The sequence below is a fragment of the Mobula birostris genome, chromosome 7 (assembly GCF_030028105.1).
Source record: "Mobula birostris isolate sMobBir1 chromosome 7, sMobBir1.hap1, whole genome shotgun sequence".
NCBI classification, from domain to species: Eukaryota; Metazoa; Chordata; class Chondrichthyes; order Myliobatiformes; family Myliobatidae; genus Mobula; species Mobula birostris.
This window is the reverse complement of record NC_092376.1, coordinates 126,408,124-126,424,578: the sequence shown is the minus strand read 5'-3', so window position 1 is coordinate 126,424,578 and position 16,455 is coordinate 126,408,124. Positions and strand designations below refer to the sequence as shown.

At 41.3% G+C, this 16,455-nt stretch overlaps 1 protein-coding gene across 3 annotated transcripts in view; it reads left to right on the top strand.

Annotated features, from left to right (window-relative positions):
• afap1l1a (actin filament associated protein 1-like 1a) overlaps positions 1–16,455 on the top strand; it is a 202,567-nt gene that overhangs the window by 174,230 nt on the left and 11,882 nt on the right. For all 3 annotated transcript variants that reach the window (XM_072263718.1, XM_072263717.1, XM_072263719.1), the window contains exons 15-17: positions 8,826–8,937; positions 11,655–11,819; positions 14,851–14,904. In XM_072263718.1, coding sequence (XP_072119819.1) covers positions 8,826–8,937; positions 11,655–11,819; positions 14,851–14,904 — 331 coding nt within the window. The remainder of the gene's footprint in view (positions 1–8,825; positions 8,938–11,654; positions 11,820–14,850; positions 14,905–16,455) is intronic.

The following is a 16,455-nucleotide window of genomic DNA, read 5'->3' as shown; positions in this document are numbered from 1 at the left end:
CCTCTGGGATCAAAGCAATTGCATCGAACTCAGTAGGTTTCAATAGGCACCTTTAATGTCAGAGAAATGCATACAATATACATACCGAAATTCTTTATGTATTCTCTTTTATGAAGTTATTCTCTCTCTGTTAGTCTTGCGAGACCATGAATCTGCACCTGGAAAGTCTCACTCTCCAGGGCGCAGGCCTGGGTAAGGTTGTATGGAAGACCAGCAGTTGCCCATGCTGCAAGTCTCCCCTCTCCACGACACCGATGTTGTCCAAGGGAAGGGCATTAGGACCATACAGCTTGGCACCAGTGTCATCGCAGAGCAATCTGTGATTAAGTGCCTTGCTCAAGAACACAACACGCTGCCTTGACTGGGGCTTGAACTCGTGACCTTCAGGTCACCAGTCGAATGCCTTAACCACTTGGCCACATGCCCACACACGTACGTGAATATTGATGTCATGTTAGAGAATCACTAATGAATGAATTTCCCAATAAAATATTCATGTAGAGATGCTGGAAATCCAAGCAACACACACAAAATGCTGAAGGAATTCAGCAGGCCAGGCAGCATCTATGGAAAAGAGTACAGTTGACGTTCCAGCCTGAGACCCTTCATTGGGACGGGAAAAAAAGATAAGCAGTCAGAGTAAAAAAGAGGGGGCAGGGAAAGAAGAACCACAAGGTGATAGGTGAAATCGGGAGGGGGAGGGGTGAAGTAAAGAACTGGGAAGTTGATTGGTGAAAGAGATACAGGACTGGAAAAGGGGGAGTCTGATAGGAGAGGACAGAGGACATGGAAGACAGAAAAAAGGGAGGAGCACCAGAGGGAGGTCATAGGCAAGGAAGGAGATAAGGGGAGAGAGGGAAATGGGAATGTGGAATGGAGAAGAGGAGGGGAGGCGTTACCAGAAGTTTGAGAAATTGATGTTCATGCCATCAAGTTGGAGGCTACCCAGATGAAATGTAAGTGTTGCTCCTCCAACCTGAGTGTGGCCTTATTGCGACAGTAGAGGAGGCCATGGACTGGTTTGTCGAAATGGGAATGGGAAGTGGAATTAAAATGGGTGTCCCACTGGGAGATACCTCTTTTTCTGGCAGACAGCTTGTAAGCACTCAGCAAAGCGGTCTCCCAATCTGTATCAGGTCTCAGCGATATACAGGAGGCCACATCGGGAGCACCAGATACAGTAGATAACCCCTACAGACTCACAGGTGAAGTGTCGACTCACCTACAAGTACTGTTTGGGGCCCTGAATGGTAGTGAAGGGGGAGATGTAGGGGCAAGTATAGTACTTTTTCCCCTTGCAAGGATAAATGCCGGGAAGGTTATCAGGGAGTAGGAAAGAACGGACAAGAGAGTCACGTAGGAAGCAGAAAGTGAGGGGGAGGAAATTATGTGCTTGGTGATGGGATCCCGCTGGAGATGGTGAAAGTTACAGAGAATTATGCGCTGAACACAGAGGCTGGTGGGGTGGTAGGTGAAGACAAGTGGGGTGGCGGGAGGATGAGGTGAGGGTAGGCGTGCGAAATGGAAAAGGTTCGTTTGAGGGCAGCGTTGATGATGGAGGAAGGGAAACCCCTTTCTTTGAAGAAGGAGGGTAACTCCTTAGTTCTAGAATGAAATGCCTCATCCTGAGACCAAGTGCAGTAGAGATGGAGGAATTGAGAGAAGAGAGTTGCATCTTTACAATAACAGGGTGAGAAGAGGTATAGTCCAGGCAGCTGTGAGGATCAGTAAGTTTATAATAGGTATGAGTAGATAAGCTGTCTTCAGAGATAGAGACAGAGAGGGAGGGAGGTGTCGGAAATGGACCAGGTAAATTTGAGGGCAGAGTGGAAGTGGAGGCAAAGTTGATGAAGTTGACGAGCTCGGCATGGGTGTAAGAAGCAGCACCAATGCAATCATCGATGTAGTATAGGAAAAGTTGGGGAGCGATACCACTGTAAGCTTGGAACATAGACTGTTCCACATAGCTGACAAACAGGCAGGCATAGCTGGGACCCATGCTAGTGTGCATGGCTACACCTTCTGTTTGAAGGTAGTGGGAGGAGCCAAAGGAGAAATTATTAAGAGTGAGGACAAGTTGTGCATCAAACAGAGGGGAGTGGTGGTGGAGGGGAACTGGTTGGGTCTGGTGTCCAGAAAGAAACAGAGAGCTTTGAGGCCTTCCTGGTGGGGGAGATGGAGGTGTATAGGGACTGGACATCCATGGTGAAAATAAAATGATCAGGGCCAGGGAACTTGAAATCATTGAAAAGATCACAGATGTAGGTAGGAAGGGACTGGACCAGGGGGAATAAAACTGAGTCGAGGTATACAGATACAAGTTCAGTAGGGCAGGAACAAGCAGAAACAATAGGTCTACCTGGACTGGTGCTCCTTAGTGGGGTTGTGTTCAAGAGGTAAGTAAGAGGAGGTGTCTGGCAGTTGTCACTGGGACTCAGCATGGTAGAGGTCAGTGTTCCAGACTACTACAGCATCCCCCTTATCTGTGGGTTTGATGGTGAGATCGGGATTAATGCAGAGAGCAGTGTGTTCGGAAGGAGTGAGGTTGGAATTAGAGAGAGGAGTGGTGAACTCGAGACAGTTGATGGTCCATTGGCAGTTAACAATGAAAAGATTCAGAGCAGGGTGTCCAGGAAGAGGAGGAGGGTTGAAGATGGGAGAAGAGATCATCAGTGCAGGCTGGAGAGTCCTTGCCGAAGAAGTAGGCCAAGAGACGGAGGCAGCAGAAGAAGAGCTCAGTGACATGGTGGGAGCAGAACTCACTGAGATGTGGGGCAGGAGAACAAAGGTTCATGTACAATACAGTACAGTGAGCTAATTTTAATCTTTTTGTGGTGGTTCTGATTAAACCCATTTTTAACTATATGGGTTTTATATTATCAACACATACTTTAAACAAGATTTCATCTGGTACTTTTTCTAACACATTAAAACCTTATCCCAGAGAAGGACCTGTGGAGATATCATTCAATGCAAGTATTTAAGACATCCCTGTAGGAAGCCATAATAAAAGGTGTTATAATAAGGGACTAGAAAAATTAATGTAACAAGCAATGTCAATGTGGTTTTATAAAAGGAAAAATATACATTTAACCAGTTTTAGCATGGATAGAAGATGGGGTGAGTAATAGGCAATAAGTAGGTCTTTATTCACTTAACAAGATGTAATAAATGAGATCGGTACTGAGACCTCAATGTTTTCTACGCAATTTAAGTGATTTGGTTGAAGGCTCCAAAAATTGTGAGCGCTATATTTACAAATGAGACAATTTCTCATAACTGCTTTTTAAAAATAGCTGCTCTCTATTTCCTGCAGCAATAAAGGTGGACAAATAAGGTTTCTACTTACCTGAGCATCTCAATCAATGAATCAATATATAAAAATAAGGGTCGTCTATAGAAACGAGACAAAGTATTTCCTTAGAGGGTCATGAGTGTCTGGGACTCTTTCTCAAAGGACAATGGAAGTGTAATCTGTAAAATGATTAAGACAGAGGTAGACAGATTCTTAATAAGCAAGAGAATGAAAGGTCATCAAGGTCGAATGGAATGGGAGTTGAAGTAATCCGGATGGCATCCGTTAGTCTTGCGAGACTATGGACCTGCGCCTGGAAAGTCTTGCCTTCAGTCTCTCCAGGGCGCAGGCCTGGGCAAGGTTGTATGGAAGACCGACAGTTGCCCTAGCAGCAAGTCTCCCCTCTCCACAACACCGATGTTGTCCAAGGGAAGGGCAAGGGCCGATACAGCTTGGCACCGGTGTCGTCGCAGGAGTTGCCAGAGCGAGGTTGAAAGCAACGTCGGACTGCCTTAGGGACTCCAGCTGCGGATTTGTCCTTAGGGTTTATTCCTGAAGCCTTTCCCACGAGTGGGTACGGCCACAAGGCAGCGGAGGTTTGAAATCACAGTTTTCCCTCTCTTAGATGGACTGCCTTCGCAGGCTGACGAGCTCCATCTACCCGAAGCACTGGTTTTAAGGTGCCAGGACCCGCCTTCGCCCCCTCTCCCGTCAGTAGAAACAGTTCTGTTGGGCTTAGAGGCTAAGCCACACGAGAAGGCTAGGAGTTGGACTTGGTTGTTAGAGGCTATTTGAGGCGCACGCCGTGAGGAGCACTTTTAGGTAGTGGGAGCTTATCCCCACTACCACTCCTTGGCTTGACAACCTTGGAACCTTGGGAGTTGAAGTAATATGATCTTATTAAATGGCCGGGCAGGCTCAAGGGGTAGAACGGCTTGCTGTGACTGCTGATTCATGTGCCCTTATGTAGCAATTGAATTCACTTTAGTTTCTTTCTAACATCTCATTGCCATCGCAGGGATTCTTGGGCACATGCACATAATTGCTATGGAACTACTAAAAGTCAAACTGTGATTTTTACATAATGAGGTGGTTATCCATCGTGTCTGATGATGACAGAGTTTTTAAAGTGGAAAAGCCGTTCACTGGGTCAGTTCGACTCTCTCGATCTCAGGAGTCAGTTTTCATTTGTACGAAAAAGTGTCACAAGCTGAGGTCTTTCTTGGTTGCAGTGGGTGACCACTGTTCTGTGCCTCATCGTGCCCTCCGCTCTCCACAGAGCATTGCAGAACCACCTTCCTGGCCAATGGATCTCACTGTAGATCTCATCCACCCAGGCCAGCTGACTTTGTATGCTGGGACATGCATGTCTCTATCTCACTGGGATGTGAGGCTACTGGCTACCCTCAGCTGGTTTAGCATGCCTGCTAAAGCTGTGTACTGCGCTGTGGCCACTGTCACCCGCAAACAGCTATTTGGAGCCACAGCTGAGATCTTAATGTCCAGTGGGGGCCAAAAGTGAGTGAGCCGGTCTGGAATGGACATGACAAGCCCTTTCACCAGAGGTGCTCATCTCTCCCTGGAGACCTCATACACCACTTTTACATGATACCAGTGAGTTGTTGTCAGCTAACGTGACTTAATCCAAAACCCCAATGAATGTAAAATTTTAGCTTACGAAGCCTTTTAAGAAATATGAAGGCAGGCCTCAGTCATCCCCACACCCGTATGTTAAATCCAATTTCCCTTTACTTTGTAGCAACTTCACATTAGTTTCCTGGTGAATGAGAAAGTGGTCTGCTGCTGAAAACTTTCACAGATGTTTCCTCCAGCAGCCACTGACAAACTCAATCTCAACTACATCTCAACACAATGGTAATTAAAAACTCACAGAACATTGTTTTCCATACTGCTGTGGCCAGGGCAAGCTCGTGGAGGATGACAGAGGGGAACACCTTGGCCAACTATTATGTTTTAACACATTCCTCTCAGAAGAAAGAACAAAGGAAAGCCGGGCATTTTTTCTTTAGGTTCTAGATTTTCCTGATACAGCTTTACGTCACATCATTCAACCTCATCATTGTTCCCTTTCTGAATTAACTGATCTGTCATACTGTACATTCAAATGCTTTTCTGAAATTAGCAATGGGGTGCCAACAACCATTTACATCAGGGTGTGAACTAGCTTCAAAAATTGAAGTAGTAAAATATTGTGGAGCAGAGAGGTTAAAAAATTCATGCCCAGAGAGCAGATAATTTTTTTAATATCTGCACCCACAGGCCAATTTCATTGGCTGGGGACAAGGTGGGTGATTAAAATTTAACTCAAAGTTCCGAAGAGAAATGGTTATCATTTAAAAAATAGAAATTAAACAGTTTTTATAGTGACTGCACAAGAAATTATCACTCTTAGGATGATCTTACGTTCTCAATCATTCAAAGTTCAAACCAATTTTTTTTTATCAAAGTCTGTATTTGTTACTTTGAGATTCGTTTTCTTGCAGTAATTTACAAGGGAAAAAAAGAAATAATAGGATTTTACAAAAAACAGGCAGACTGATAAACACTTATGGGCAAAGGTAGGCTGCAAATAAAAATAATACTGAGAACGAGTCATAAAGAGTCCTTGAAAGTGAATCTGTAGATTGTAGAATTAGTTCAGAGTAGTGTTAAATGAAATTATCCATGCAAGTTCAGGAGCCTGCTGGTTATAGGATAATAACTGTTTTTGAACATGGTGATGTGGGGCTGAAGGCTTCTGACCTTGACAAAATGAATCTCAAGATACTATATAGTGATATATATGTACTTTGATAATAAATTTACTTGTAACTTTGAACCTTCTACTCAATGGTAGTAGTGAGCAGAGGGCATGGCATGAATGCTGAGGGTCTCTGATGATAGATGCTGCTTTCTTGTGGCAACACTCCACGCCAATGTACTCCGAGGAAGCCTCAGTCTGTAATGGACTCGGCTATATCCACTACTTTCAGTAGCCTTTTTCTGTTTCTCTTTGATTCCATCCACTCTTTGATTCTATTTCAGATATGCCATTGACAGTTCTCACTACTTATCTATTTCCATATTAAATTTACAGCAGTCTTTAAAACTTGTGTTGTTCCAACAAATTTTAAGCATGAGCATGGAAGCTATTGACAGGTGTGACATAAAAGCCAGACTATTTAACCTTTGCAGGCCTCCAGTTTCCTATGAGCCTCATATAATTTATGACTACCACAGGTCCACCTCTGATCTGAGAAGCTATTCCCATAAACTTTCACAGGAACAAATGCTTTTCCCACTTTTGTCTCCAGAGAGTACTTCCCAGACTGAGGGAAGGGTGGGGTGGGGGGGGGGGAGATGGGGGAGGGGCGATAATACAGTGGGAATTGAGCCTTTTGAAAAGAAAACAGCTGCTTTCAATGCCTTTCCTCACAAGATCTGTTTCATAAACCTGCTTTGCCTTTGTTTTTCTTAATTGTGGTAGACTAGCAAGGATGTGATTGCTGGACTCTCATGGGATCAATGGTTCTTTCCCCCGCCATGCATATATTCAGTGAGTTCCTGAAGCTGTAATGCTGAAAAGACCCAGTAGGCACAGTAATACACAATAGATTCATAAATGCATAATACTTAGTCGACGAAAGTTTCTTGTCAATAGGGTGATAACCTATAAAGAGGAAATCTTGTAAAGCCTACCCCTCTCCACTTATACACCATAGTGAGTTTCTTCTTTTATCTGAATAGAACAAAACATCCTGTTTTTGCATTCCTTTAGCTTTTGATTATTACTGGTGTGTGGACATGTTTAATAAGCATTCAAACAGATGGAAAGTATTTTGAAAAAATGTAATATGTAACAAATGGGTCTTTACTTGGTTTCGTCTCTCAGACAGTTCCCAAAAGAAAGAACTAAAGACTCTTCATATTGCATCTTATTATATCTAACCAAAGCAATACTTTCAGAAGTGTGACAGCTTTTGGAATTGAAGGAAATATGACAGCCAATTGTGCATGGCAAGATCCCACAGGGTATCAGAACATACTGCACTTGCATTTTCCCTCTCAAAGGCAGTGACACTTGGTCAGATATTTAGGTATTTAACTAAACCCCAATCTCCCATTTCTCCATGTGGTCTTGAAAATGATAAATAGCAATTGAATACTGTACCAACACCAACTCCTATTTTTTCTTATCCCAGGTGCTACAGATGCTAATACAGTCATGAAAGTAGCCAGATGGCAAATTTCCTTTCAAAATCAAAACTTTGCAGATACTGAAAATCTGAAGCAAAAAAAAACAGATGCTGGAAGGGCTCAACAGATTGGGCAAAAACTGCGAGACGAGAAAGAGCGTTGATTGGTTGTGACTAAAGGCTGATTTATACTTGTGCGTCAAATGTACGCCATAGGTACCGCGCACCCTACGCCATAGGTGACGTGCATCTCCCCAAAAATGTAACTACACGTCCGGTGACGCAGACCGCAACAACTGTGATTGGTCAGCTTGGTAGCATCACATTTCCTCATACGCATTTCTGGTTGCTTTTCTCCGCCATGTCTGTAAACTGATGTGAAATAAATGGTTGGAGACGATGAACCAAATCGGCAAATCTACCTGCCGACATCCGAAAATATTTGAAATGCATTTCCTCGTCCATGTCTCTCACAAAGAAACTCAACACAGTGGCATAGAAACCCCACCGCCAACTAGCATTTTGGCGGTGAATTGCAGAGCGACGCAGACACAACTACGCATGCTCGCTACGGCGTAGGGCTATGCAAAAGTATAAATCAGGCCTACGGCGTAGCCCGTACACTCAAGTATAAATCAGCCTATAGTGTCTTCCACATGAAATGTTAACTGCTTTTCTTTCCAGACCTGCTGCCCCACTTATTGTGGTAAATTCTTTTGATTACATTAACATCAAGGTGAGAAGAGAAGAGTAGACTCTCCCCCCCCCCCGCAAAAAAATGGTTTCTTTTCCCCAGCTTTGTCTCTTCTTTCAGTAGATGTCTGAGACAAGCAAAGTACAAAGGGTCCAGACCAGCATTGGGACCATGTGGCAAAAGCAATTTTTCTCCAATTATCCTTCTACATTTCTTATGACGTCATAGAAGGCCATCCAGCCTGTGCTGGCTCTCAAAATTTCTATCAGTTCTGTTCCCTCACTTATTTTCCTGTAGCCCATGTTCTTTTACGTATTCATCAATCCTTACCTAACCTACACAGTCGGCAATTTACAATAGTCAATTAACCTACTAGCCAGTATATCTTTGGGATGTGGGAGGAAATTGGAACACCTGTAGTGAACACACAAGGACACAGCAAGGAGTAGGAACTCCATTCAGATCTCAGTGGAGGTTAGATTGCGCCAATCGAGCATTTTGGTGCCTTTCCATTTTGGTACTTCTTGGTAATACATTGCATGGATCTTGACGAAACCACCTATGCCTCAGTAGTTAACAAGTGTCAACTCTGCAGCTTGAAGGGGATTGTTGCTTCACAATTGTGTCTTGTGTTATTCAGATTGAAGAACAGAAGCAGCCTTTCACCTCGCAAGTAACTCGCCAAGCTTTCACATCAAATGATGCCTCAAATAAAACAAATTCTCAAAACAAAGTTAAACGTCAGGGTTCAAGTAAGCACACAGTTTTGTTCTCACTTATCTCTTTGCAGTCTTATTAAATTTTGGCACTTTCCGTTAGAAATGTGTAAAAATAACTCTATACCAACTGACTGTACTTAAAGTTTTAAATGTATTGAGTTAATTCATTGGATCATTGGTTCATTGCCTGAGTTGTTCTCAAATGAAGAAATTCCCACTGCCATTGATAGCTCCAGGATGTCAAGTAAATAGAAGCTTCAGCAGGATAAGTCTCTGTTATCACAACTGACATGAAGGAAATTAAGACAATGTTAATTAAGCTTTTAATTTAAAATGTTTTCTGCCAAAAATACATGTTCTGTTGTATGAGGGTATTAGCTACAGTTAAAGCAAAAGAAATTTCAGTTTGCTCTATCCTTTTTAATAGAGATTTAATATATAAATGGGTCTACATTAGTGGAGTTGAAAATAGTAAAGAAAATTAAATTCTTCTTGAGCAGAAACAGTACACCCTGTAGTAATATTGTAAACAGCAATGGCAGTGATGGTTGTTTAAAATTCAAGGGGAGTGGAGCTTGGCTTCCAACTAAAGGAACTTCCATATTCCCAGGGCTGTGGTGAAGCAGCACTTTACCAGCCGGGTGTGGCTAGATTTCTGGACAATGCCTTAAACCTGATAATATGCAGGAAGAGATAAGGCTGTTCTTGTGACTCTTCTACTGATTATTATGACCATTCCTGTGGAACCAGAAGATACCATTTATTACAAGAGAATAGTGTTAATTTAAAAAAATTGTTTTACTGGGATGAAATTTGAAGTAGCCCAATATTATTTTGTGTCACTTCTAGATTTATGTGCCTAATTATTTAGCTAGACTTGAATTAATTTCCATTGGGTTGAATGCTTGGAGAATCATGCAATAGAGGGATTCTTTCATTCTATTGTGCATGCACCAAGGCTTTGGAAGAGTTATGTAAATGGTTCTTGTCCAGATCCTTATTTTTACTGCCAACTGGTAAGGATGCCTGAGGTAAACTCTGTGTAAACCTCCTGCTTTCTCTCTCCTCCTAAAGGTAAATAGCATTCCTTTTGTATGCCTTGGATGTATCGGAGGGTACTGTGGTGATCTAAACTCACATCTGAATCAACTGAGGTACTAGATACCCAAAGCAAACCCTTGTAAAAATAAGAGAAAATGTTTCAATACAAGTAAAACCATTTGTAAAAACATGAGAGCTGGGTCTTTGCTCTCGTCACTCAAATGCAACTGTCACTGAGAAAATATTGGCATTTAATATGGGACTGAAATATTTGAACCAAGAGCTGTACACAGCCACATTCATTTCCTGTGGCCACACAGCCATCATCACATGATGACAAGGTGCTGAGATTAAAGACAGGCTCACACCAGGCTTGTGTTAACATCCATGTCTTGGTAGTAGCTAGTCATACAGCTGGTGAGCTTGCTTTCTGTAGAGGGAAATATCTACCACGCTCAGAAATTCAAGGCTAATGGGAAAATGGAGGAATAAATCTTCTCAAAGTCTCTGGGACTTGTATTTTCCTTTGCCAGTGAGAATATCAAAATGGACACAAAGGGCCAATGCCAGTGCACAGAAAGGAATTTCACTTTTATGGGCTGTTAATAACCATTTAACAGCAAAACTTGAGTAGATAAACAGCACAATTAATGTTATATTTACAGCCCCTGTAAGCTGTGGTGTGTCATATGAGATATTATAATTACTTCATAAGGGAGCTCGTAATTTTTTGCTTTCCATAATAATAATAGTAGTAAAGGTTTTTTATTATGAAGCCAACTCAGTGGTTAGACTTCACTGTTAATCTGCACAGTAGCTCAGCTGGCATTTCAGATACAAAATAAGTAATATTTTTAAGTTTGTTAATATACATCTTTGCTTTCCCAAAAATCTAGCAATGCACATAAACATTTGTCTCAAATAACTCGAGATCCTAAATTAATTTAATTCCAATTTGTGAGTGAATGGCATTATTATTAATTTAGGAAGGAATATTTCATTTACATATAGTGGTTGCACAGTTTGCAATTTGACTTTGGGATAAATTAACTTCATAAACCTGTTTAATACAGTACTGCATCGAAGTGAAAAATATCCTCCGAGAGGTATTTGAATCTCTAAGTAATACTAAAAGCAAAGCTATTATTTAGGTCATTTGTTTAATGTTTAAAGAAACAAAATGAGTTCACCTGATTAATATATAATGTCAGCAGATGTTCAATGTATATGTCTTTCCTATTACTTCCTACTTTGTTAATAGCTCGTTGAACAGTAATGAATTTGCTCATTCAATGTTTTGTTAGAATGCGAGATAGCTATCTTTGATATCTGACTAGCTAAAATTGTAGATCTACAGTATCTGATTGCTCCCCTATTATTAACTGCTACTAAATTAATGTATCTTTGGGGAGAATTGTCAATGTACGATATTTTTTCACAGTTTTGAAGGAGATTTTTTTTTCTGTAATATTTTTCTAAATTCTTCTCTTGCTGATGTGCATCCCCTCTCCCCACTCCCCTCACCACCAGCTATCCAATAATGTTAAAATGTCATCAAATTAACTAAACAGAATACAAATCATATTAGGGATCAGAATCTAAGCAGAAGTATCGTCCTTGGCAACTCAGAATCACGATGCACTTTGCAATCAAAATCCTTTAACTGAAACTTGGCCCACCTGTAGCTTTAATCCATTCTTCTTTCTTAGATGCAAATCAGTCTAAATATGGGAAGACTCGAGCAGAGGAGGATGCAAAGAGATGGCTGTCCGAACAAGAATCACTCGAGAATCAGAAGGATTCAATTCGTAAAGAACTGATGCAGCTCCGAAAAGAAAAGAAGGATCTCCGCAGGGCTCTGAAAGAATGCATAGGTACGGCTTAAAACATACTTTCTCAAATGCTTGCTTATTCGGTGTTAGGTGAGTACTGGTACCATTCACTTAGTGAATTATATTTTTTAGTATTACAACAAAGATGGCCATTTGGTTCATTGAGTCTATGAACAAACCTATTTCCCCTGCTTGTATCCCAGAAGCCTATGCTCACTCACATGGCCATCAGCTACGCTTTGATTCTTCTCTCACATGTCATCACGAGAGGTAATTTAGAGTAAGTAATTGACCCAGCAACCAGCAGTTTTTTTTTAAAGTGATGACAGGAAATCAATATACCTGGAGGAAACCCACACTGTCACAAAGAAAAATTGATTACTCCACACAGATAGCACCAAACCTGGATAGCTGGAGCTGTGAGATAGCAGTACCACCTGCTGCATCATTGTAACAGATTGGGTAGGTAACAGTGAAAGTAGTAAACATTATGCATAGGATTATTCTTTTTCAAAAAAAAAATCAATATTCTTATTCTGCTGCATTGAGCCAAAGATTTAGTTAGAAATAAGCTTCAGCCCAACTTAATTGTAAAGCTGGAGTTGAAACCGTGTAGACCAGTGTTTTAGGGTACATTCTGGAGTTATGGTATATAGCAAATATTAATTTCAATAGCAACCAGACTTCAGATCTGAATGTGAACGATAGATTGAGTTTAAAATGCAGCCCAGAACAATAGTGTTCTTGAAGTTGCAAACTAGGGTGACTGCAAACCAAGAAACACTCACTGACCTGAGATGTCTGCATATAGTCATAGTCATAATTTATTTATCCTGAGGGAAATTGGTTTTCGTTACAGTTGCACCATAAATAATTAAATAGTAATAAAATCATAAATAATTAAATAGTAATATGTAAATTATGCCAGGAAATAAGTCCAGGACCAGCCTATTGGCTCAGGGTGTCTGACCCTCCAAGGGAGGAGTTGTAAAGTTTGATGGCCACAGACAGGAATGACTTCCTATGACGCTCTGTGTTGCATCTCAGAGGAATGAGTCTCTGGCTGAATGAACTCCTGTGCCCACCCAGTACATTATGTAGTGGATGGGAGACATTGTCCAAGATGGCACGCAACTTGGACAGCATCCTCTTTTCAGACACCACTGTCAGAGAGTCCAGTTCCATCGCCACAACATCCCCACATATGCATGCATGCAGCTCAGAAACATCAGTGATTAACGTTCATTTTGGCTGTCTGGAGTATAGGTGGGAAGATTTAGGTGTCTGAAAATTATATGTAATTCAAAGGAAGAATTGTGACTATAGAATTGTCCTGCCATCATCTTTGCCCTTTAGCATATAAAGATATCAGGCAATATTGCAACAGGGAGCCTCCTCTTCTAAGAGTGTCTCTAGTATGATGCCTGTTTGTTTTGCTGAATAAAGACTTCTATATCCTCCAGCTTCAGTGTCTCTGTGGTGACTTCGTACACAGTCACAACAGAGTGTATCATATTTATTTAATGCCTATCGTAGAAGACAATTATCTTTCAAAACATTTCATATGGAGATGGCGAATAGGTTTGTATGCAATTAGTTTCTGTAGCTTTAGTTTTGTTCCAGGAAGGAAGTGGCCTGATACAACAGGAAAGAAAAAAAAAATATGATAAGCTCTCCAATAATTTGTTATGAAATCATCCTGTGGAGAAGGAGATGGGGGATGGGAGAGAGATGAGAAGGAGTCATGTTCAACCTCTGACTTCTTTTAAGTCAACTGATCTCAGATAACCCATCTCCCACACCACCACAATCAACGTCAGTATCCCTGGATTAATAAATAGAAATATTGTCACTGGAAATACCAATGGAAACACATTCACTGAGGTTTTTATTTTGGAGATTTTAGAAATTTAAAAATCTGTACCTCCTTAGACACTGAACTCACCCACTCTAATTGCAAGATTTGTCATATTCCTTGAAGTGGATTGGTCAAGGAGTTCACTTTCCCTATTCAGATCCCCAATGTTATCAGCTCACACTTTTTTGCCATGAGGTACACAGAAGATGAAAAAGGTGTAATGTTCGGACAAACCGTTCAGTTTCAATTGCTTTTTCCTAAAGCTTCTATTGCCACCTAGTGGCAGAAAGCTAGATCGCAAAAAGGTGAACAGACTGGGGCCCTTTTTGCAAGACTGAGAGAACCTGAAAGAATATGTAAAATTATGAACGCTTTGACAAACCAATTAAAGAGAGAATTTATTTTACATATAGGGAAAAGCATAACTAGAAGCCATCAGTACAAGAGGGTTACCAAGAAATACAATGGGAAATTTAGAAGAAATTTCTTTACTCAAGAAGGGTGGGGTGGTGGGGTGAGAACATGGATCTCAGTACCCCAGGTGGCGGATGGTTCATTTAAGCAGAGGACAGACAGGCACATAAGAAAGAAAAGGATAGATTCAGATGAGAAACAATGTGAGAACTCAAATGAAACATAAGCTGGTATTAGCAGGTTGGGGTGAATGGCCTATGACTGTGTTGTAAATTCAATGTAATAGTAGACCTTAGTGTTAATGTTTGTGTTGTTATTGAATACAGTGTTGGTGCGTGGCCAAGTTGTTAAGGCGTTCGTCTAGTGATCTGAAGGTCGCTAGTTTGAGCCTTGGCTGAGGCAGCGTGTTGTGTCCTTGAGCAAGGCACTTAACCACACATTGCCCTGCGATGACACCGGTACCAAGCTGTATGGGTCCTAATGCCCTTCCCTTGGACAATATTGGTGGCGTGGAGAGGGGAGGCTTGCAGCATGGGCAATTGCTGGTCTTCCATATAACCCTGCCCAGGCCTGCGCCCTGGAAACCTTCCAAGGCGCATATCCGTGGTCTCATGAGACTAACCGATGCCAATTATTATTATTGAATACAAGTGATAGTTAACTGTAAGCTCAGGATCATCCTTGTAGGTTGGATGGAAGTTATTTTACATTGCTTTCCCGTTCCAGTACTGTCCCATGCAATGCTGCTTGATCCCTGTGCCAATGTCTTTTAAGCATACAATAGTCTTTTGTGTATTTCAGCTAATGAAGATGCAGCAGTATCATCATGTACGTCACTGGAAAAAACAAAAAAAGGTATGCAAATAGAATCATTCGTTCACAGAGTTGTACACATAGAACCAGGCCCTTCAGCCACTGTTTCTGTGTCTATTTGTACTTATCACCTGCATTCCACATTCCTCGGTCCCTTGCTCATTCGAGTGACTACCCTGATGCCTTTTAACTGTGGTCACTGCCCCTGCCTGTCCCACCTCATCTGGTAGCTCATTCCAGATACAGCTATGCTTAGTGTGAAAAAATTTACCCCTCACATCCCCTTTAAGCCTCCTCCTTCTCACATTGAACCTATGTCCTCTAATTTAAGACTGTATCTACCATGGGAAATAGATACTGACTACCTACCCTATCTAAACCTGTTACGTCTCTATAATGTCACCTCTTAGCCTCCCTTGCTTAACAAAACAAAATGTACCAATCTTCCAAAACATAAATCTGCTTACTCAGTGAAATTTTCAATAAAACCAAGGTACCAGACAGCCAGTGGAGTTAATATATACTAGAGAAAGTCTGAGAATCCCCAGAGTTCCTTTACGTTGTAGCACCAGTATACAGCGTCACAAAATGAAGGGACAAGTTAACTTCAATCCATTTCACCAAGCTCTTCCCGGCAATCATTATGAAGAAGCTTCCACGGTATATTTTGTTTGAAATGGAAAATAACCATACAAATGTTGCAAATTTCCTGGCAACCTGAGAAGTGTCCTTGGCAGAAATCAGGATCATGCCATCTGCTGGCCCTTTCAATGGTAGTTGCGAATTGGTTGCTGGTAAATCAAGGTAGCATACAAATTCATGTATTACCTGAATATGTTACATTAGGTATCATTTGGAATGATGACAAGAACAAAATCTTGTCCATGTAACCTGGCCTTAAGTTGCAAGTAAGTAAAATGTACCATACTGTTATCTGTGGGAAGAATTGTATTTGAACATCTGGTGTGTACTTACAAGTGTGTATTGATGGTAACAAAATCATAGACAGATTTACTAATAACTAACCAACAATTTTATTGGTACAACTCTCAATTACCTTCCTGGTTACAATAACATAACCTCTATCACGGAGAGATGTTGAGGCTGAGGAAGTGTTGCCTGTAGAGCGAGATGGTGATGTACAGTGTCTGGTGACATTATCACTTGATCCCATTTAGCATTTTGATGGAAAAGGAAAGAATACCAGCAGGAATATTTTTTTAAAAAGCAAGGCATTAACTTTGGACTGAAAGTATTGAAGCCCAGGCATACCCATTTTTAATTGCTGCGACCAAGCCTAACGTTAATGTTTTGTGTCAAATGCAATTGGTCCAATTTAGGGCATTTCAACTTTAGTAGAACATTTATGAAGCATAACTGGGTACAGTGTGCACTTGGCACATGCACAGTAATTCAATCATGATTGAAATTTTGAGATGATTGGTACCATTCTCTAGATATTTTTATCTTCCAAAAACACCTTCTTCAATACATTACTTCTTCCACCTATCACCTTCCAGCATTTCCCTTTGTCCCTCTCTCCCTCACCCACCTACCTCCACTCCCCCCACTTAGACTCAGCTTTTATTTCCT